The 22,848-nt window shown below is 38.7% G+C and overlaps 1 protein-coding gene across 1 annotated transcript in view; it reads left to right on the top strand.

Annotated features, from left to right (window-relative positions):
• The window catches only part of LOC117972646 (1,4-alpha-glucan-branching enzyme-like), a 268,712-nt gene that overhangs the window by 104,246 nt on the left and 141,618 nt on the right, over positions 1-22,848 (top strand). Inside the window, exons 7-8 of the mRNA XM_059028691.1 lie at positions 10,956-11,046; positions 15,389-15,598. Of these exons, the coding sequence (XP_058884674.1) occupies positions 10,956-11,046; positions 15,389-15,598 (301 nt within the window). The remainder of the gene's footprint in view (positions 1-10,955; positions 11,047-15,388; positions 15,599-22,848) is intronic.

The following is a 22,848-nucleotide window of genomic DNA, read 5'->3' as shown; positions in this document are numbered from 1 at the left end:
CCGGCAACTCTTTTTAAATTAATTGTATATGATCTTATGTCTTCTACCTCTCTAAAATATGTAAGGTAATCTTCATAGTTTCCAGTACCACAAGGTTCCTTATTGCTTATTAAGATACAAGTATATACAGAGAGGTGTTTTTAATATATAACACCAGCTCAGTTTAATTATTTCAGCCTTGGTCTAAAATATATTTTCTTCTTACCAGTAAAATCATACTTTTCAGTGTGTATTTAATAAACATTTCTTTTCATTATAAGTGTGTTTATCAAACTTGGCTTCTGTCTAGCTAAAATCCCTTCATCAGCAGTTAAAATTGTAGATAAGAATCTGAGGGGCCCTTCTCTCCAGTCGGAGTTACTTTTTAATTAGTAAGAAACTACATCTGAAAGCACCTTCCCAAATCCATTGCATGAAATTATGCCTTGGCTGGACTTAAGAAACTGCCCACATCAGTAAGTCCACTGAGAAGAAAAAGCTTACATCCTAATTTTACAACTAAGCTCTCATATTGAGGTAATGAGAGTTAGATCATTAACACTTTGCGGTCCTATTTCGGACCTGGTCCGACATAACAATTTTCCCTTTCCAGTCCAATGTTGGACCCTGTCCGACATCATCAAAAAGACGTAAAAAACAGGTCTCTAGTCGTTTTTTCTCTTGAAAAAGCTGAGAAAACTATTCAATGGCCGAGTGAGACCGATAGGAGCAGAGAGAAGCCGAAAAAAAGGGGCGTATTTGAGAAATACAGATAGCCCCGGCACCACAGAGATAACACGGACATAAACAAACAAGATAGCTGCTTCTGCATCCAGCGCTCAAACAATATCACAGACATTTGCAGAGCTTTTTGAGATGTTATAATAATAAAATAATGACTTGGATCGCATTATTGAGGAGTTTGGTGATAAAACGAGTGATCAGGAGATGTTTTATCGGTATCCACGACTATGAAGAGGTATGTGAAAAATACAGCGAACAAGGGGTGGGGCGGGACTGGAGAGGCAGTACTGAGTGTCCTTTTGATATGCAGAGCCTTTTAAACCTGTTTTACTGTGAAAAAAATACTTTTAAACGGCGCGTCTAAAATAAACTGCGCGTGTGAAAATAAATTGGACCTAACGCGCTGAATAAATGGACTACAAAGGGTTAACTCTGTTTCCTTGTAAGATGCAGTACTTCTCGTTAGTGAAATATAACAGTTTATACAGAGTATACACCTTGAATTGAAGACAGTGCTTGACCAGCAAATCCCGCTTTGGATGCCAAAATTCATTTTACCTTTCTTCTAACGTCTAATGCTACCTCGCTCATGCAGACAGAGACAAGGGGCCTCTTTCAGTAAGTCTACTGACAAGGGCTTGTAGCTTCATGCATTTACCAATGACTTTTAATTAGGTCACAGCTTGCACTGAATTGTGTCATTTTAAGACTTAACAGTTTTCCTGTTACAGTAAAAACCTTTACACTTATATTATGTGTCAATTAGATTGGAATACCTGTGTTTAGCTTAAAGACTGATTCCAAATCAAGTTTACTTTTTTCTAATAAGAAAACAAACTGTAAAAATGTCCAAGGGGGGTGAATACTTACTATAGGCACTGTGTGTGTGTGTGTGTGTGTATATATATATATATACACACACACACACACACACACACACACACACACACACACATATAAGGAATAAAAGTAGGTTTTGTTTTTTAGCCTCCCCACTTATTAAAGTCCAGAGCAGCTACTTATAGCCGCCTACACCACATCACACCTTTTGTTGAAATGCACACAAAATACCAAATATATGTAATGTAAACGCCCCTAAAAAAGAGAAGAAAAAGACCATTATAGTTACAAATTAACATAGGCACACAGGAGAGAAACCAACAAATCTATGGGGGTCCATGGCCATAGTCTACTTCCCCTCAGATTTTTTGAGCCAATATAATGTCTTTGACATTGTTTTTTAGGTAGAGTTCATAAGCAGAAGAGTCCAGCGACCTAGGAATGTGATATTGAGCTGCTGTGTTGGCGGCACTGATTTGAAAGGAGTGTCCTGAGTAGTGGATTGGAGACAGATCACACTGTTGCAGCAGTAGGTTGAGGTAGGAGAACCAGCTCCTTGACATAGGTTGAAGGGAGGCTGTCAGGAAGAGGGGGTAGCTCTGAGATGTCTGTGGTCGCATGTTGAGGTAGCGCAACATAGAAGAATAAGGACAAAAGCAGGTATTAGTGAGACAACAGCAAAATAATTCCAGTCTCAGATGTGTCTGTTTTACTATGATTAAGATTTAAAGAGTAGAATTGAGGTTGAATTTCTAGCAGCAGTGTGGAGTAGTGGTTAGGGCTCTGGACTCTTGACCGGAGGGATGTGGGTTCAATCCCCAGTGGGGGACACTGCTGTTGTACCCTTGAGCAAGGTACTTTACCTAGATTGCTCCAGTAAAAACCCAACTGTATAAATGGGTAATTGTATGTAAAAATAATGTGATATCTGTATAATGTGAAATAATGTATAATGTGATATCTTGTAACAATTGTAAGTCGCCCTGGATAAGGGCGTCTGCTAAGAAATAAATAATAATAATAATAATAGATCTGATTTTGACGGATCTCGCTTAGGGTTGAAGGATTTTGTCCTAGTTGTGAATTCACCACAACAAATAAACTGAAGGTGGCAAATTCAAGAACAGCTTCCAGAAGAGCATTGGTGTGAGTGTCGAAACTACCATTAAGACTTGTGGATTATGTTGAGTGTTATTGCCTTCTGTCTTTTGACTGTCTTAGCTGTGGATTTAAGACCCAATAGTAGTAAGCGAATTACAGTGTTGCTTAGAAGGCTAGAGAAGTTTGAGTCATTACATCTGATGTGAAAAGTGGCCTGTAATTAATCTACAAATGGAAGTTGGATGAAGGTGGTGATTTATCAAAACAGTGCACAATGAATGCAAACATTAAGCGACCTGCTAAAAGTGAGAGCTGTAATCAAGCAGAATCATAAGCACAAAGGTTAGACTTTGGCAATCCAGACCTCATATATAATTTCGCTAAATGGATTAATCAAGAAAATGTGGGATTTAATTTAGGATCAAGGAGTTGAACTTGTGCAAGATAGAGACACGGGACTGGCATCTGAACAGAGACGATGGAATTACTGAAATTTAAACAGGGACAAGGCATCAGCAACTGTGTTAATCGACCCTGGGATGAAAGCAACTTGCAAAGTGAAATTTGCAGTAAGACAAAGCCAAAATGAAATAATCAGATACAGTGGCTCTCAAAAGTATTCACCCCCTTGGACTTTTCCACATTTTATTGTGTTACAACATGGAATCAAAATGGATTTAATTAGGAGTTTTTGCCACTGATCAACACAAAAAATGTCCATAATGTCAAAGTGAAAAATAAAATCTACAAATTGTTCTAAATTAATTACAAATATAAAACAGAAAATAATTGATTGCATAAGTATTCACCCCCTTTGCTATGACACACCTAAATAAGCTCTGGTGCAACCAATTGTCTTTAGAAGTCACATAGTTAGTTAAATGGAGTCCACCTGTGTGCAGTTAAGGTTTTTCACATGATTTCAGGTTAAGTACACCTGTTTCTGGGGGGTCCCACAGTTGGTTAGTACATTTCCTAACAAAAACTACATCATGAAGACGAAGGAACATTCAAAGCACCAATCAGGGGTAGGATATAAGAACATTTCCAAGGCATTGAATATCCCCCGGAGCACAGTAGTCCATTATTAAGAAATGGAGAGAATATGGCACAACTGTGAATCTGTCTAGAACAGGCCGTCCTCAAAAACTGAGTATCCGGGTGAGAAGGGCACTAGTCAGGGAGGCCACCAAGAGGCCTATGGCAACTCTAAAGGAGTTACAGTCTTCCACGGCTGAGCTGGGAGACACTGTGCATATGGCAACAATAGCCCGGGTGCTTCACAAAACTGGCCTATATGGGAGAGTGGCAAAAAGAAAGCCATTGTTGAAAAAAACTCACATCAAATCTCTGCTAAAGTTTGCCAGAAGGCATGTGGGAGACTCTGAGACCAAGTGGAAGAAGATTCTATGGTCTGATGAGACCAAAATAGAGCCTTTTGGCCTCAACGCTAAGCGCTATGTTTGGCGCAAGCCTAACACCGCACACCATGCATGGTGGTGGCAGCATCATGCTATGGAGATGCTTCTCTGCGTCAGGGCCTGGAAAGCTTGTGAAGATAGAGGGCAAAATGAATGCAGCAAAGTACAGAGAAATCCTGGAGGAAAACCTGCTGAAGTCTGCAAGAGACCTGGGACTTGTGTATGAGCATCATCTTAATGTATTTCTTAAGTCAAACTGTACTCACCTACTTATACAGGAACTTTGCTCAGCAATCCTTCTCAATGGTTCGCTTGTTGAATTCCGTTATTATTATTATTATTTGTTTATTTATCCAAGGCGACTTACAGAGACTAGGGTGTGTGAACGATGCATCAGCTGCAGAGTCACTTACAATTACGTCTCACCCGAAAGACGGAGCACAAGGAGGTTAAGTGACTTGCTCAGGGTCACACAGTGAGTCAGTGGCTGAGGTAGGATTTGAACCGGGGAGCGCCTGGTTACAAGCCCTTTTCTTTAACCACTGGACCACACAGCCTCCTGTTATCTCTTCGATCAGCAATTTCTCAATCGACAGCATGGCCAATGCGTTGAGTCGATCCTGCGACATTGTGTTCTGTGATGGTTCACGTCCCATCCCTTATAAAAATAGAACTTTTAACAAGTGAACGTGTTTTAAAGGAATTGTGGAGTAAAGCGGAACTGTTTCTTAAGAACGCAATGAAAATAATAATATTGTATATTGTGTTTTATTTAAACGAATTGTTTTACATTTGCAATTGCATAAAGTATATATATATATAAAGTAATGACTTACCTGTGGGGTTGTAGGTGGCCGCAAGTGGATTCCAGGATAGAAAGGGAAAGAGAGACGAACAGAAATAGTTAGGTTAAAGCGGTGCTGAATGCTCAGAGCGTGTTTCCCGGTGAAGGTGCACATTCACAGAGAAATGCGTAGTTTGTTATTCAGTAACCTAAATTGTCTAAACCAGTAAAACTAAATTTTAAATTGGAGATTACGAGCAAATACTTACTTGTTTGTTTGTAAATGGTGTTTGTTAGCATCGGCGTGGTGCATGGGCGTCGCCATGTTTGTGTGAGTCGAGCAGTACAATGAGGCACCATGTTTGTGAGGGGCAGATGATACCTCGTTTCTACCATAAAGCCTGCTTGCAATGCGCAAGCCAAATTAAAGGATACCGGTGTGTAATTGAAGGGCAGACCATGCCATGAGTAAAGTAAGGGGTGTTATGATTTATATAAAAATACAATTATACATTTTATATTAAAATAATTCTAGGTAGAATTGATATTCAACCTAGTGATTTTTATATAACTTGGTGATAGTTATATAATAGTAGTGTTAATGATATATACATGGATTTTAAAGTTAACTAAAGTTAAATTTTTGGTTTCTTCTAAGGGGAGGAGTGATTTTAGCCTGAGTATAAAAGGGAGGCTGTGCTAGAGTAAAGGGAGAAAGGTTTAGAGAGATGGGTGCTGCATGAGTGTCCTGGCTATACAAAGTAGTATATCTCTACTGTTATATTGTTAAAAACATCCTCATCCTGCATTTAGGAGTTTTTTTTATTTTATTTTGTAAAAAGTTATTTTTCTTTTTCTTTGAGATTTTTCTTTGCTATGCTTTTGTTCAATTTAGTTCCTGGATCATTTGAAAAATAAAGAGAAAAAAAAGAAATTTTGCAACCAATCTTCTGTTGTCCGTGTGCTTCCCTGCAATACCATCTTTGGCCACTTGGCACATCCTAACTTGTTCCTTAAGTATGTTTTAATTCTCTTCAGCATGGAGAAACTTCTTTCGAATTCTGCAGTTGTCATTGGTGTTGTAATAAGTAAATGCAAGAATGTCACAGTCTCAGAAAATGTGTCTTTCAGGTTGTTTTCAGTAAATAAACTGAAGAGTGCCACAGCCCCACTAGCCGAATTAAATTCTGGTTTCTCATAAATGACAAAGTTCTGTTTGCAGCCTTCCTCTGTCCAGCACTGGATATGCCTGTACCATGTCGGCCAATGCTTCTACTGGAAATCATTTACTGTGCCTTTCAAATAATTCACTTTGCAGCAACTTGGCACTCACAAGATGTTTCCTGAAAGCAAAACATTCCCTGGCATTGACGATTATTATGCCACACACTTCTCTAGCTATTTTCTCGTTTCCAGCCATGTCAGTGCTTTGCCTGGATTCAGACTCAGACAATGGAGGCAGTTTAGAAATCAGATTGCTGACCGAGGCTTGCACTTTGCTGATGCTACTGACAAACGTGGTGGTAACTTTTTCAGCATACACTGTGTCAATATCTCGCTTCTGGAGCTGGCTGTACAACATGTCAGTATGGGGCATGATTTCATGAAAAAGAAAAAGATAGAAAAGAAACTCCCTGTCTTCTAGCATTCTTGTGAATCCTCTGGCTTCACAAATAGCAATGGACTCAAAATCCCCAGAAGTCTTGATTGTTTTAAAACACTCGGCAAGGTCTTCTCTGTGCTCGTATATTATGTTCACAGTGCGAGTGTTGAAATTCCACCGTGTCACTGCCCCTCTTGGGAGCCTCCTTCCCACTATGGCATCCAGAACTTTAGTACGTTTGGGAGAATGTGAGAAGAAAGCGGGAAAACCAGACAAATCGGAAAAGAAAGCCCTCACCTGGGAGATTTTCGATACAGCTTGCTGCATAATTAGATTGAGTTGATGCGCATAGCAGTGGACGTAGTGCACATTTCCGTCAACAACGACCGCCTTCTCAGATTGGATACTAGGTTTCCTAGGTAACGGCTGATATACCCGCAAAACCTTGTGCTTGAGTGAGAGATAATACGCCCCATTATGCACCGAACATGTGAGCATTATCATTCAATACAGAGCTCAGAAACCATGCTGTTCATGCAGCCTGGCAATGTGCTCCGCCGCTGTGTGCATTTGTGTGTTATATGTTGCGTGTGCTGTGTTAATGTTGGTGTATTGTAGTTGGTACACAGGATATAATGTGGGTAATGAGCACAAGTGTTTAAAATGTATAACTGTATTTAGGCACAGGGATTGCACATCATGTGCATTTAAAGTATTTAATAGTATGTGAGCACAGGGTTGCACAAATTAGTTCACGTGCTGGGATTCAAGTGAATAATTAATTAGTAATTGAATCCTGGCACAACAGTATATATAGATGCACGTTTTACTCACTCAGGGTTTTGTGTTCGATGAGTGGAGAACAGGTGTGGAGAGAGAAGGAGAAACTAAAACGTAAGAGAAAATAACAACAATAACAACTGCTACCAGCACCGTACTCGTTTAGTGTTCATCCACTGTCTGTTTTGTTTGTCTATTTATTTTGGCCTCAAGTGCCGTGTGCTGTTTTTGTTTAAGTCTTTTATTTATTTCATTAAACGCACTGAGTGCCGCAGCGTCTTAGTTTCACCTGCCACTACTGTCTGTCTGTGATTCTTTCTGGCCTACAGCCAGCCTGTTCACAGTGTGCTACAGGGGCAGCAGTGGACTCGCCCCACAGAACACAGTACCTTTGCTTTAACAAAACGGTAAGGAAATCGCTGCTGTGCATGTGCTACAGGGGCAGCAGGGGAAGCCACCCCAATGCTCATATGCGGCGGCGGCAACAGCAGCGATCCCCTAACGATACTATATAAAGTAAGTAACGATACGGTAACCTCTGCTGCTGTCTGTGGTCAGGACAAAATAATAAATTACTTAAAGCTTTATTTATTGAATTAAAACTAGTGGGGCGGTGCCCGAACGCCCTCTATACACCAGCCGTGCTTGATGTATGTACAGTTGTTGTAGTCAAAAGTTTACATACCCCAATGGAAATTTATAATTTCTAGAAAAGTCTCAAACAAAGAATTTCAGGAAAAATCTTTTGTAGCAAAAGTGTTGCTTTTGTGGATGAGGAAAAAGTTACAAGAAATAGATGTCTACAAATATTTATTTCAGCAATTTTTTTTTTGCAAAACTCAAAAAATGCTAATTCAAAAGTATTCATACCCTTTGATGCTATAATAGTATTGTCTACAAGGTGCTAGAAATGTCAATATGATAATGCAAAACCTAATTCTAGAAAAGTCTAGAAAATGCTGTATTGTTGGTGAACATTCTTAGAGAGTATAAAAAGGTTAGGCACTTTCATGGCATCAGAGATTTTAGTTTTTTTTCTGAGCCGGCATGGCACAGAGATGTTCGTTTCTGAGCCGCCATCAGTGTATATGTTAGTTTCTGAGCTGAGTTGACCCGACCTGACCAAAGAAATCACTTCGTACAGCACAGATATACAGTTAGCTTAAGTAATTTCCTTGCCCAAATTTGGTCTTATTTCCCTAGCATGATGCATGGTGTGAGACAAAGCACATTTGCATTTCTTCTTCACTTTACCAATGTCAGCAGAAACCCAAATAACTAGAAGTTACATTTAAGAACAAGGCTATGAGTTTTGCTCAATTCTCACAGGCAGCAAAGCTCTATACTCACGCATCACAAGGTCGAACAACAAGGCTGGTGATTGCAAACTGCTGATGTACACCAGCTATGTACAGCTTAATTGTAAGACTTCATTAACCCTGCGTTGATTCAGAGCTTACATTAAACACAAGAAAATCACACGTTTACAGACAGTTTCAATGATTTATTTACCATTTAAATGGGAAGCATAAGTAACGGGTTGTATAATGAAAAGGAACAAAGGCTGATGAAACACTGCCCCACATAAGGTGCATGATTATCAGAAAAAGCCTGTGATACTTACCTAAAGTTATACAAGGCTCTACACAAACTTTTTTTTTCCAGTTGCCCTGCAGGGCAACCAGAAAAAATCCAGGTTGCCCAGAGTGAAATTTAGGTTGCCCGAAAAAAAAATAAACATTGCAATTTTCTTAAAATGTATTATTTATTTACCAAGCAGACATCCTTATCCAGGCCAACAAACATTGAACATTTCAGTGTGATATACAGCATCACTTTCAGTCACAGATATATGTTGTATAGGTAAATAAATAAATAACAGAACATGTTTTTGAAGTTCATACCGTTAGTTTGCAGAGTTTTTCTGCGTCTCCGTCTGGTTTGCCGACTGCTTTATAATCCAGTTTATTTCCCGCCCGTCATATTTGTTTTCGTCAAGTTGAATTTCAGAACATCAGAAAACAGTGAAGTTTTAATCACCATTTTAGTGTTTAGAGCATCTTTCTTTTGTAGTTTGTTTTGTAATTTATTTCTGTTAACCCACAGAATCGGTGTTCAGCCATTTGCTCTTGTGAAGAGTGCAGGGGAGAAAAGTGTTCCTTTGAAAAGGGGCGGGACTGACAGTGATGTGAACCAATCACATGACAGACGGAGACTATTGACCGGTGGTGTAAGGATGTTAGGGCAATAGTTCAATCTATTCCTCCTATGATGAGTTTTTAACCAATCACAGGCCAGGATTTCCAGTCACTGATTCATACATACATACATGCATATACACACACACAGGGTGATTAGAAGGTACGTTTACATAACATACTTTCTAATAACCCTGTATATGTATGTATATATACACACACAGTTTGCGCATATAGGAATACCTCCTAAGAGAACACTTCGCATAAGAGAACACCCTTGTGGTGTAACAGTTTTCCTATTGTAAATGCTCCACCTAAAACAACACCATTTTGACACACTTATCAATATGTTTACTACTGATACAATACTGTTTTATAACCAAATGTCAAATAGTTCATTCAGTCTTTTCAAATGTGAATTGTCATCGTGACAGTGTTTTGAGGCACACTGATTTGGTTTATTAAATCTTTCCAGAACCGCCGTGTGGCAGGCTGGCTGGGTAGTGACGTCAGACAGAAGCAGGGACGGGAAAAACACTGACACCAAGTCTGCAGTTTTAAACAAAAGAAAGACATGGCTGCGCCGTTTTATTTAAATAATACAAAAATAAAATAAAAGGTTTAAACAAAAACACACAGTGCTCACAGAGCGAAAATAAAAGTTCAAACAAAACAAATCTCGAACACAAACTCCACACAGGTCAGGCTGGGCAATAGCCTTCACTGTTCCTGTTTATTTTTAAGTTTTTCTCCTCACTCTCTACACTCCTCTTGTACACCCACCCCAAATGCAGAGAGCTGCAGGCTTTTCTAGCGTGGCCGAGGGGTTTAACTGGCTAGTAATTATTCTATTACTCCTCGGCCACAATCTGCACGAGTTTATTAAATACTTTGTGGATGGGGCTTTCCCACCACGCTACTAACCAAAAACAAAACATTTGGCTACGCCGTCCTAAATACATAAACAAAACAATAACAAAACCTGCTGCGTTTCGCCGTCATATTTACAATAACTAAATACAGAAATAATAACAGAACACACGGCACCTCGCCGTCATAAATATAACAAATCATAATAAACAAACACAAAACAATAATCTGCACAGGGGCGGAGGGGGAAAAAAAGTAAAGTACTTCCAAAAGTAAATACATTTTACAGGGCACCTCACCCTGTTACACGCCGTCATATCATTGCCTTGTTTTGCATTCTGATTTCCACACTTGCACCTCATCACTACAAAATGGCATGTAAACAAACCGCGAAAAGCACAACTGTTTCTCTTGCTTCAAAAGTTGGACATTTGTTCGAGCGCCGGAAAAAAAACCTGAATCAAACACAAGTCGCCGAGCAATTTAGTGTTTTCTATTTTGGTGAGTTGCTTCACCATTCTGTTAAATAATTTTGTGCCTGTCTTGAATATTGCTCCTGTACAGATATTCATAATTGCTCTAGAGTTGCTCAGAAATTGAAAGATAATTACTCAATTTTGTGTACTTTTTTTCAGGATACAACTGTATTCAGCTAATGGCAATCATGGAGCATGCATATTATGCCAGCTTTGGTTACCAAATAACAAGTTTCTATGCTGCATCAAGGTAAGCTTTTTAAATTACAGCTGAAGAGGTTTCTTAATTAAAGATGTAAAGAGGCTTTGGAAATTACATGAGTGCATTTTCACAAATGTATTTATTTATTTTAGGACCTATTTTGGGCCTATGTTCGAATTATCTTTTTGAGCGAGTAAAGTCTAAATGTCTGTGTAATAGTAGATATTGTCACTAATGTTTAATCTGACCAAAAAGAGCCATGATAAAGTGCCACAGAAATATATATATATATATATATATATATTACCTTATTCCGGATTTGCTTTGAATGTTACTTCATCTTCATGGTGTAGTTTTTGTTAGGAAATGTACTAACCAACTGTGGGACCTCCCAGAGACAGGTGTATTTAACCTGAAATCATGTGAAACACCTTAATTGCACACAGGTGGACTCCATTCAACTAATTTTGTGACTTCTAAAGACAATTGGTTGCACCAGAGCTTATTTAGGTGTGTCATAGCAAAGGGGGTGAATACTTATGCAATCAATTATTTTCTGTTTTATATTTGTAATTCATTTAGAACAATTTGTAGATTTTATTTTTCACTTTGAGTATGGACTTTTTTATGTTGATAAGTGGCAAAAACTCCTAATTAAATCAATTTTGATTCCATGTTGTAACACAATAAAATGTGGAAAAGTCCAAGGGGAGTGAATACTTTTGAGAGCCACTGTATATATATATATATATATATATATATGTGATAAAGCTAGGGGTAGAGTCATTTAATGGAAGGTATGTGAGGGCAAGTTGGCTGGCAAATTATGACCTCACATTACCAGAAGTAGATGACTGACCCGAAGGAATCTTCATTTCCCAGACCACCTCACGGCAGGAAATGACATCACAGAACTAAGTATAAATCATCGTAAAAAGGTACAGCCCACAACAGGTTGGTGAAGGAATAAGGAGACAGCTTTGTGATGGCGTACCGCCGTGTTATTGTTTTGTTTACTTTTTAAAACGTGTTCTGGCAGAGGCGAGATTGGTGCTCGTCCTCTGCCAGGAATAATTAAACTCGTGCAGAAGGTGGCCATCTCCTGAATTAATTAAGTGATTAATTTTGTTGCTAATCGGGAGATGGTCACCTGAATATAAAAAGCCTGCAGCTCTCCAGCTCGAGGTGGGTGTTCAGAGGAGGAACGAGAGCGGAGAGAACGTGAGAAAACGAGACGTAGACATTTAAGTATATTTCACAGGAACAGTGACAGCGACTGCCCAGCCTGACCTGTATAGTTTATTTTATTTTGTGTTTACCCTTTTATTTTGCTCTGCGAGCACAAAGTGTGTTTTTTTGTTCAAACCTTTTATTTATTTTTGTTATTTAATAAAAACGGCGGCCAGCCGCGTCTTACTTTGAACTGCAGTACTTGCCCAGGTGTCAGTTTATTTTCCCTTCCTGCTTCTGCCTGACGTCAGACCACTCGTCCACCCTGTCACAGTATCTTATATAAGTTTTTCTAAATTTAAAAAGTGTTTTAATTATTTTATGTCCCTCAAAGACAATTAATTTTGAAATAGCGGTTTTATTAGCGGTATAGACCACTTTGGGCTGTGCGGCTCACATGAAATATACGCACGCCTGGGTGGTTAAAGGCCCATGGCTATTTTCTAATTTACAGTATTTGGAAAGATTTGAAAATGGTGCAACAAAAACATCCTGGAGGAAAAACTCAGTCAATTACAGCAAACAAACACATACAAATAAGTCTCACCTTTCTCACAGTATTATGCTAGTTCCTTGTTGGTACTTTGGGTTTCCATGTAGTTTTCCTTTATTGAGAGACATTCTCCTTCCAAATGCAAATATCCCAATTAATATTGAAATGCGGGACTGTCGCAAAGACGGCCGGAGTGGGTGGCGTCAGACCAGAAGCAGGAAATAAACAGACAGAGATGTGGGGTTTGGTGAAGCTGAGCGAATGCTTTCGCTCTGCATTTAATAAACAGAACAGAAAATAAAAGGTTTGAAACAACAAAAACACAGGACACGGCACTTGAGGCCAAAATAAATAGACGAACAAAATGGACCAGACAGACAAACAAACACGGTGAGCAGATACTTTCACGTTTACAATTCACAATTACCTCCATCTCCAATCCCGTTCTCCACTCACCGAACACCCAACCCCGACTGAATGAAATGTGCATCTATATATACTGTTGTGCTGGGATTCAATTACTAATTAATTATTCACTTGAATCCCAGCACGTGAATTAATTCTGTGCAACCCCGTGCTCACATATTACATTTAACCAGCACGTGAAGTGATTTGTGCCCTCCTCGTGCCTAAATACAAATCTACCTTTTTAAATCACACATGAAACACAGACCCGTTTATATCCTGTGTACCAATCTATACACCAACATTAACACAAGCACGCAACATAAAACACATAATATGCACACAGGGGCGGGGCACATTGCCACAGGGACGTTATATTGAAATATTTCTGTCCAATTTAGCCATGCAGCCATTTATTTTATAATAATAATAATAATAATAATAATAATAATAATAATAATAATAATAATAATAATAATAATAATTATTATAATAATAGGGCTGGCGTAAGCACCCGGATAACCTTCGGGGTGGGCCCACCAGATGCAACTTTGTCAATTTTGTCTCTTCGCTTTATTATATTTTCCTTTATGCAATGTCCGGCCAATGTAGCTGTTAGGTTACCAGCAGAAGTTGCCTTCACTGTGAGTTTTCTTTGTGTGCTAAACTACATACAATAGATAAAGGGAAAACTGAAAACCTTATACTGGAATAGATACAGAAATAACATTGCAAATATGAATACATGTACAATTTCTGTGCCAGCTATCCTACTCGAGCCTTTAGGGCTAGAGACATTTTTAGTTTTCACTAAACTGTATGCGTGTAGTGAAACTTTTCAGAGCTCCCCTTTTTTCTTTTCTCTCTTCCTGCTTGGTCCTCTGTTCCCTTCATCCTACCTCCTTTCTCACTCACTATTGGCTTCCATCCTCCACAGTTCTTTTCACCATACCAAGATACAGGGGTTTCCCTGGGTTTTATTTTATTGTAGTCATCAGTGGTCTAAACTGCTTGGATACCCTGCCATTGAGTCCCCATTGATCATTTTTTTTTTCCCATAAATGTCTCTGTATTGTAACACGGCTAAAAACCAAGGTGACAAGTAAATGTTAACACAAAGACATGCAAAAAAAACAAAAAAACAATAGTAATAAAAAATGACACCATAATTAAGTATTTAGGTCAGGGGTGCCCAAAGTTTACAGAGCAGAGGACCACATAGCAAGGCTACTGTGGGACCGTGGGCTGCTATGTGACCACATTATTGTTGTTATTATTTATTTCTTAGCAGACGCCCTTATCCAGGATGACTTACTTGCATGTATTGTAAATTTCAAGTACCCGTTTCGAATGCATTTATTTTTGTTGCTAGCCATTTCAATACATCAGCTTAATACATTTAAAATATTTCTGCATTCCCTCTGTCAATAACAATAACAACCAATTGAATACCTTGTCTACACATTAACCCATGGCCTTCGAATGTATTCCTGTTTCCAGTGACAGTAACGTTCAATTAAATACATTAAAAGTATAAAATCATTAACTATGTTACTGTGGTTGATAAAACACTTACCATCAATGAATGGCTTTCCGTGTTTACCGATTTTGTATGCACGAGAAAAAACACTTGCGGCTTAACTTCATAAACTTGCATTTACGAGACATTATTGGCCGTCTGATTAAAATGATCTGTAAATTTGGAATCTAAAAATACATGTATTTTTTCAGTAAAAAATTATAATAAAGTTTGTTTTCTTTTGATATATATTACTGCAACTCAGTGGATGAAGATGGTTTGTACATGTATTCGTACACAGCAGCTGCTCAGTTAATTGCAGGCCACATATAGGGTTCAATTTGAGAGACGCTGAGGGACGCATTAAAGGGGTTGGTGGGCGACATGCAGTCCGGCACCTCTAATTTATGTCAAATCAAGGAGTTTTATAGTGCATACGTCCGAAGAGTAGCAAGTAGGTTGTTAACCATAAATATGTCTATGCCCTAACTTTTTTGTCACATGCCCATCAAGCTTAAACTTCTTTTTTTGTTGTTGTTGAATAACAATCCTTCATTATATCTTTATTTGTATCACATTGTGAGACTGGTGGGACCTAGCTGCACATGTTGAATGGTAAAAAAAACAATTGCAAGTAAACAAAGTTTTATCCTCCCTAGGATGGTAACATGAGTGGTTCTCAGGATTTATTTTTATTTTTCTTTCTGTTGTACTAACTTTTTAAAACCACTTTTTATTCACAGTCGCTATGGAAACCCAGAGGAGCTGAAGGAACTTGTGGACACTGCCCACTCAATGGGCATCATTGTACTGCTGGATGTCGTCCACAGCCATGCTTCCAAAAACACTGAAGATGGTTTAAATCAGTTTGATGGCACTGATTCTTGCTTCTTCCATTCTGGATCTAGGGGAGAACATGTTCTGTGGGGCAGCAGACTTTTTGACTACTCAAAGTAAGTAATTTTAAAGCCATAAGCGTCATAGATAACATCAAAATACTCAATAAAAAAGTACAACTTACAAGAACCTAAGACAAGAAGACAAACTAGTTCCCTTTCAAGTACCATTACCATATGGGTATTCACCTCCTAAAGACCCAAAACCTGTGTGTTGTATACGAAAGCAGCTCAGAGGGCATAAAAGGACTGAACTTATATATCTCAGTGCCATTTTTCCTTTGAAGACTGACCTGATCATAGAGCCTGGATCACATAAGTACTTGTTGCTTCTGACTGTATAGTTTTTGGAAAATTACTGTGTTTAACATAAAATGTATGCAATATTACATTAACGCTGTAATAGTTTTACTAATTACACATATGTTGTGTACTACAGCCTGTTGCTTGTTAGTTCCCACTGTAGCCTTGTGCCCTGCGTGAAGTCGGACCTTCCCAGGGATCCAGCAGCATAAGTCGGCTGACTTTGTGCTCCCCCCCAGGCTGCATAGCTGCATAGCTCCGGCTGGAGTTATTTTACTTCTCATTTTGGCTTTTAGCTAAAATACGAAACGTTTTATATTATTTCTGTGTTTATTACTGTTTTTTGTGGAGAACGATTTTTCTTGTGTGTTTTTTCAGTTTTTTTTATATAGACTGTGCACACTCAGCAGCAGCTGCTGGGCTCAGCAGCATTGCGAAGGACCAAGATACTCTCTTCGGTTGTGGTTGCTTGCAGTCTCTCCCTCAGTATCTTGATGCCGTTTTGGTGAGAGCTTTAGCATCACCATTACGAAATCTGTTAGTTCATTTTGACAAGCAGGCTTCCCTCAGTCTCTTGTGGGTACTGACTGAGTGGTTTTGCCAGTGGCTTGTACATTGCTACCCGTGGTAACCAGTGGACCAGTACTGTACCAGTACCGAGGTCACCAACCTGCACCGTTCCCGTCCCGGTGCAGACATTGTACCGACCCGGTGCTAAAGTCACCGCATCAGTACCGAACCGACCCCATACCAACCCAGTGCTAAAGTCACGTCACCGAACCGATACTGAACCGACCCCGGTACCTACCCAGTCCTACACAGCCCACTACCAACTAGTGCTCAGATCACCGGTCCAGTACCAAACCGGTTCCGCTGTGGTCTTCACACAGTCAATATCTTAAAGCAGATTGAGGCATCAAATGTATACTGCACACTGCATTGCTTGCTTGCTTGCATCAGGCCCGGGTTCTATCCCTGCGAGCCATGCATGGCCAGTCTGCCTATTGAGGACAAGCATGGCAGATGCTCTTCCTGCCTGGGGCCAGAGCACACCAAGGAGGCACTGGCTAATCGCAGCTTCTGATAATAGAAGGAACTTTCACTGGAATCAGATTCTTTTTAAAGGGACATTTAACAAACTCTCTGTTTATTTGAGTAATCTATTCCAGGAGTTTACCTGTGATTAAAGCTTACTAAATGTTTTAAAATACTGTTGGTAAAAAGTGTTACTGGAAGGAAATCTTTTGCTTTTGCTGCAGTTTCAGATTGGAATGCATTGCCGATGGGTCTTAGATCAGAGACTTCTCATTGTCAATTTAAAAATGTGTTGTTTTATTATCTGAAGAAGCCCTGTGTGTATATGATGATGTGTAACACATAAGACAGAATAAATGTTCTAATATAATTATAGGTCAAATACATCAGTTGTAAAGTGTTTCCCCTTTTTTATTCACTCTAAACAAGTTCCTGTGATGTTTTCTTTCTGCTTTTGTCTCTGCGGGCAGCTGTAAACTGTCTCCGCCCTTCAGACACTAAATGCCCCTCTCAGTGAAAAAAACATCAGGAAGTGAACGATCGCGGTCCTAGAAGCCCACTTCAGTATGGTTGTGTTAACACGATCCCAGTCCTTAAAGGGTTAAGGCTGAAATAGCAGTGGTGTCACCAGGTTTCATAGAAATATAAAGTTGTGTGTCTTCAGCTTAACAGTGAAAATTCTCACCCAAAATAATATGGGCCCAAGAATAGAGCCCTGGAGGACACCACAAGTAATAGTAGATAATCCTGATACAGACTCTCCTAAAGAAACAAAATACTGTGTGTTAGTTAGATACAACTTTAAACCAGTTTAGAACAGTTATAGACAAGCCAACTTAGCTCTTAAGACAATCAATTAAAATGGCATGATCCACCGTATCAAATTCAGCAATGAGATGTAAAAGAACTCAACATGGATATAGAGTTATAGTCTGCACTCTTCAGTAAGTCATTCCCCGCTCTGACAAGGGCAGTCTCTACACTATGAGCAGATCGAAACACCGACTGAGTCTTTACAAGGACATTGCTACTATCCAGACTTCTGTTGAGTTGTTTACTTAGCTAAGAATGGCAAGTTAGAAATGGGTCTAAAATTACTCAAAATATGTACAGCTATGGCCAAAAGTTTTGCATCACCCTATAGAATTAACAAATGTTGTTTCTTGAAGTTGAATGAAACCTGCTTAATAATGTTACGTTAACATATTGAATTACATACCGCTTTGTAGTTTTCCCATATACTTCATGAAAAACTGACAATTAAAAAATTTGACATTTCAAAATCTACCATGAAATACTGTTCTACCGTTATGGCTTCTGGTAGATGTTTGCAATATCATTTTGTAGTTTCTTTGATTATATGATGTTAAATAAAATATCTAAATTATGTTCATTTTGGAAATGCATGTTACTTCTATTATTTAGGGTTTTTTTTGTTCAGATCAAGAAAGTGTGTGCGATAACCATTTTATTAAACTCTTGACGTAGTTACATACAGCTGTTTGTTCGCGGGATTCCAGTTTGATGGAAACCTGTTTTTGTATGATAACATTTGCATATATTATTGTGTGAATTTTGCAAGTTTGCTAGAAATTTGTCTTGTTGCTGGAAACATAGCTTGTGTCAATGACACTTCTTTGCTTTACAATGCTTTCACATATCACAATGTGCTGATGTAATTATTTATTTATTTTTTTAAACTAGAACTTTTATTTTTCGTCCTTGTGTTTCTCTTGATAGACTGTGAGGGAAGTTTATTTTAAAGACTATGAATATTTTAGCTTTGCACCTTTCATAATCTATAATAATAAACCATGTTGAGCCTGTAGATATTAAGAACAGAACAAATGTGGAATTTTAACTAAAATGTATCTTTGGTTTCTTCTATATTATGCTCTGATTTAGTTTGCTCCAACTGGGATTCGTTTTGTTCAGTTTCTGGGGATTTTCTAGTTCTGCTATAGTGGTTCACATGTATTTTGTTGGTTTTGGTGAAAACAATAATTAATCTTAGGTGAGTATTACACAAACATATGTTTGCTACTGTATGTATAATGTAATGTCCTTTGTATTCCTGTTGTATTGTCAACCAGGGCTGGATTAAAGGACGAGGGGGCCCTACGCTAACCCATATTTTGGGGGCCCTATGCACAATAGCTTGTGAAACAGTGTTGTAATTAACAGCCTGTAGGTAAAGTGTATCTGCAAGGACAGCTTGGAGCATTTGGTATTGTACATTAGCAGGGAGCTGTTTGCATGAGAGACTCAGACCAGGTATACTGTAATAGAGAATTAATGCCTAGCCATCATAAAATAAAAAAAAAAATGAACCAAAAGCAAGTTTCTGTGTGTGTGGGCCCGGCCGCCCACATGCAGTTTTTGTAAAATGTCTCAAAAACAACCTCGCATGGGCCCCAGTTCTGATGTGATAAGGACATAAGGACACAAAGTTCAATGAAAAAAAGATCAAGACCAACATTCTTTATATTCTGTATTCTTTGATTTTCTTACTTAAGTTTCCATTTCTATGTCTAGTAAAAATGAACACTCACTGCCGCATTGCTTTAACCTCTAGATACATTAATGAAACCAATCGTTTTCAGATTTCCATGTTACATCATGTTTACTAATCATGCAATCCGACATGACATAGCCCTTAGATTATGCTACTGGGAATGCTTTGTTAGAAATGCTTCTAAAAGAACTCAGGAATTGGATTAGATATCAATAGTTACATTCTACAAAGGGATGGGTCTTCAATTGTTTGACAGATACTTATTTCTAATATCAATCTTTGGGAAACAGTATTAAGACAAAGCATTGCTTCTGTAAGCCTGTTTTCCTAGTCCCAAATGCATGTAGTTAATTATTTATGAAATGTCAAAAACTGTTTTAAGATTTGCCAGACTCAACCCAATAGGCTGTTGTTTAGAGCTGAACAAACTCTGCTTAACTCATTTTAATTAAATCCCTGAGGAATGGAGACTTGTACCCAAATGTCTGTTTATCTATCTATCTGTCTATATCTATCTATCTATCTATCTCTATCTATCTATCTCTATATCGATATATCTATTTATCTACTCTGTGTGTGTATATACTGTATATGTGTGTGTGTGTGTGTGTATATATACACAGCGCCTATAGAAAAAAATATTCTAGAAATTTATAGAAAATTAATTAAAAATAAAAACTGAAATAACTTGGTTGGATAAGTGTCCACCCCCCTTGTAATAGCAATCCTAAATTAGCTCAGGTGTAACCAATCGCCTTCAAAATCACACACCAAGTTAAGTGGCTTCCACCTGTGTTAAATTGTAGTGATAGGATAAATTCAGCAGTTCCTTTAGGTTCCCTCTGCTGGGTAGTGCATTTCAAAGCAAAGACTCAACCATGAGCACCAAGGCGCTTTCAAAAGAACTCCGGGACAAAGTTGTTGAAAGGCACAGATCAGGGGATGGGTATAAAAAAATATCAAAGGCCTTGAATATCCCTTGGAGCATGGTCAAGACAATTATTAAGAAGTGGAAGGTGTATGGCACCACCAAGACCCTGCCTAGATCAGGCTGTCCCTCCAAACTGGATGACCGATCAGAGAGGCTACCAAGAGGCCAATGGCAACTTTGCAAGAGCTACAGGCTTTTATGGCCAAGACTTGTCAAAGTGTGCATGCGACAACAATATCCCAAGCACTCCACAAATCTGGCCTGTATGGTAGGGTGGCAAGAAGGAAGCCATTACTCAAGAAAGCCCACCTTAAATCCCGTTTGAAATATGCAAAAAAGCACTCAGGAGATTCTGTAGCCATGTGGCAAAACGTTTTGAGGTCTGACAAAATTAAAATTGAACTTTTTGGCCTAAATGCAAAGCGTTATGTTTGGCGCAAACCCAGCACAGCTCATCACCCAAAGAACACCATCCCTGGTGGCATGGTTGTGGCAGCATCATGTTATGGGGATGTTTCTCATCGGCAGGGACTGGAGCACTTGTCAGGATAGAAGGGAAAATGAATGGAACAAAGTACAGAGAAGTCCTTGAGGAAAAACTCTGCAAGAAAGCTGAAACTGGGACGGAAGTTCACCTTGTAGCATGACAACGACCCAAAGCACACAGCCAAAGCTACACTGGAGTGGCTAAGGAACAAAAAGGTAAATGTCCTTGAGTGGCCCGGTCAGAGCCCCGACCCAAATCAAATCGAAAATTTGTGGCATGACTTGAAGATTGCTGTCCATCAACACTCCCCAAGGAACTTGACAGAGCTTGAACAGTTTTGTTAAGAAGAATGGTCAAATAATGTCAAATCTTGGTGTGCAAAGTTGGTAGAGACCTATCCCAACAGCCTCACAGCTGTAATTGCTGCCAAAGGTGCTTCCACCAAGTATTAACTCAGGGAGGTGGAGACTTATCCAATTATGATCTTTCAGGTTTGTATTTTTAATATATAACTTTTTTCTTAATAAAAACCTTTTTCCCCTTAACAGTGTGGAGTATGGTGTGTAGATAAATGGGGAAAAAAATCATTTAAATGCATGAAACTCTGAGGCACTGACACAACAAAATGTGAAAAAAGGGGGTGTAGACTTTCTATAGGCACTGTATGTGTGTGTGTGTGTGTATATATATATATATATATATATATATATATATATATATATAAAATAACAGACTCCAAGGGACAGTGGAAATCAGTACTTTATAAATGTAGAGTACGTAGTAAACACAATTCGGAATGCTGTATGTAACTGCAAACATAAGACCTTAAATATAAACAATACAGGAAAGCTTAACTGCCAAAGAACGGGAGATTATTATTCGTACGAAACACGCCCCTGTGGGCCGTACAGTGTAATAAGTAGTACCATTTTACAAATCTATATTTTCACTAAATGTAATTAAAATTGTATGCATTTAAACTAAACAATGGCTGTGCCAACTAAAACATAGAAGAATAAAAGTAAACAGCAACTGTTTTTCCTGCCTGACGTCACAGATGTCGTTGTAACTGTCATTTACTGTCCCGATGTACCTTATTTGTGCAAAATATCTACCTGTAAAAAACTGTTGCATATTGCACGGAACTGTATGTATTAAACTGTACATATTAAGCGCAAAAATCTGCCTGTGGAACAGGAAAACTGCACATATTAAATGGTATATACAGTGCCTTGCGAAAGTATTCGTCCCCCTTGAACTTTGCGACCTTTTGCCACATTTCAGGCTTCAAACATAAAGATATGAAACTGTAATTTTTTGTGACGAATCAACAACAAGTGGGACACAATCATGAAGTGGAATGAAATTTATTGGATATTTCAAACTTTTTTAACAAATAAAAAACTGAAAAATTGGGCGTGCAAAATTATTCAGCCCCTTTACTTTCAGTGCAGCAAACTCTCTCCAGAAGTTCAGTGAGGATCTCTGAATGATCCAATGTTGACCTAAATGACTAATGATGATAAATAGAATCCACCTGTGTGTAATCAAGTCTCCGTATAAATGCACCTGCACTGTGATAGTCTCAGAGGTCCGTTTAAAGCGCAGAGAGCATCATGAAGAACAAGGAACACACCAGGCAGGTCCGAGATACTGTTGTGGAGAAGTTTAAAGCCGGATTTGGATACAAAAAGATTTCCCAAGCTTTAAACATCCCAAGGAGCACTGTGCAAGCGATAATATTGAAATGGAAGGAGTATCAGACCACTGCAAATCTACCAAGACCTGGCCGTCCCTCTAAACTTTCAGCTCATACAAGGAGAAGACTGATCAGAGATGCAGCCAAGAGGCCCATGATCACTCTGGATGAACTGCAGAGATCTACAGCTGAGGTGGGAGACTCTGTCCATAGGACAACAATCAGTCGTATACTGCACAAATCTGGCCTTTATGGAAGAGTGGCAAGAAGAAAGCCATTTCTTAAAGATATCCATAAAAAGTGTTGTTTACAGTTTGCCACAAGCCACCTGGGAGAC

Source organism: Acipenser ruthenus, chromosome 8, assembly GCF_902713425.1.
Source record: "Acipenser ruthenus chromosome 8, fAciRut3.2 maternal haplotype, whole genome shotgun sequence".
In the NCBI taxonomy this organism is placed as follows: domain Eukaryota; kingdom Metazoa; phylum Chordata; class Actinopteri; order Acipenseriformes; family Acipenseridae; genus Acipenser; species Acipenser ruthenus.
The sequence above is the reverse complement of the archived record's forward strand: the minus strand, read 5'-3'. Positions and strand labels throughout refer to the sequence as shown.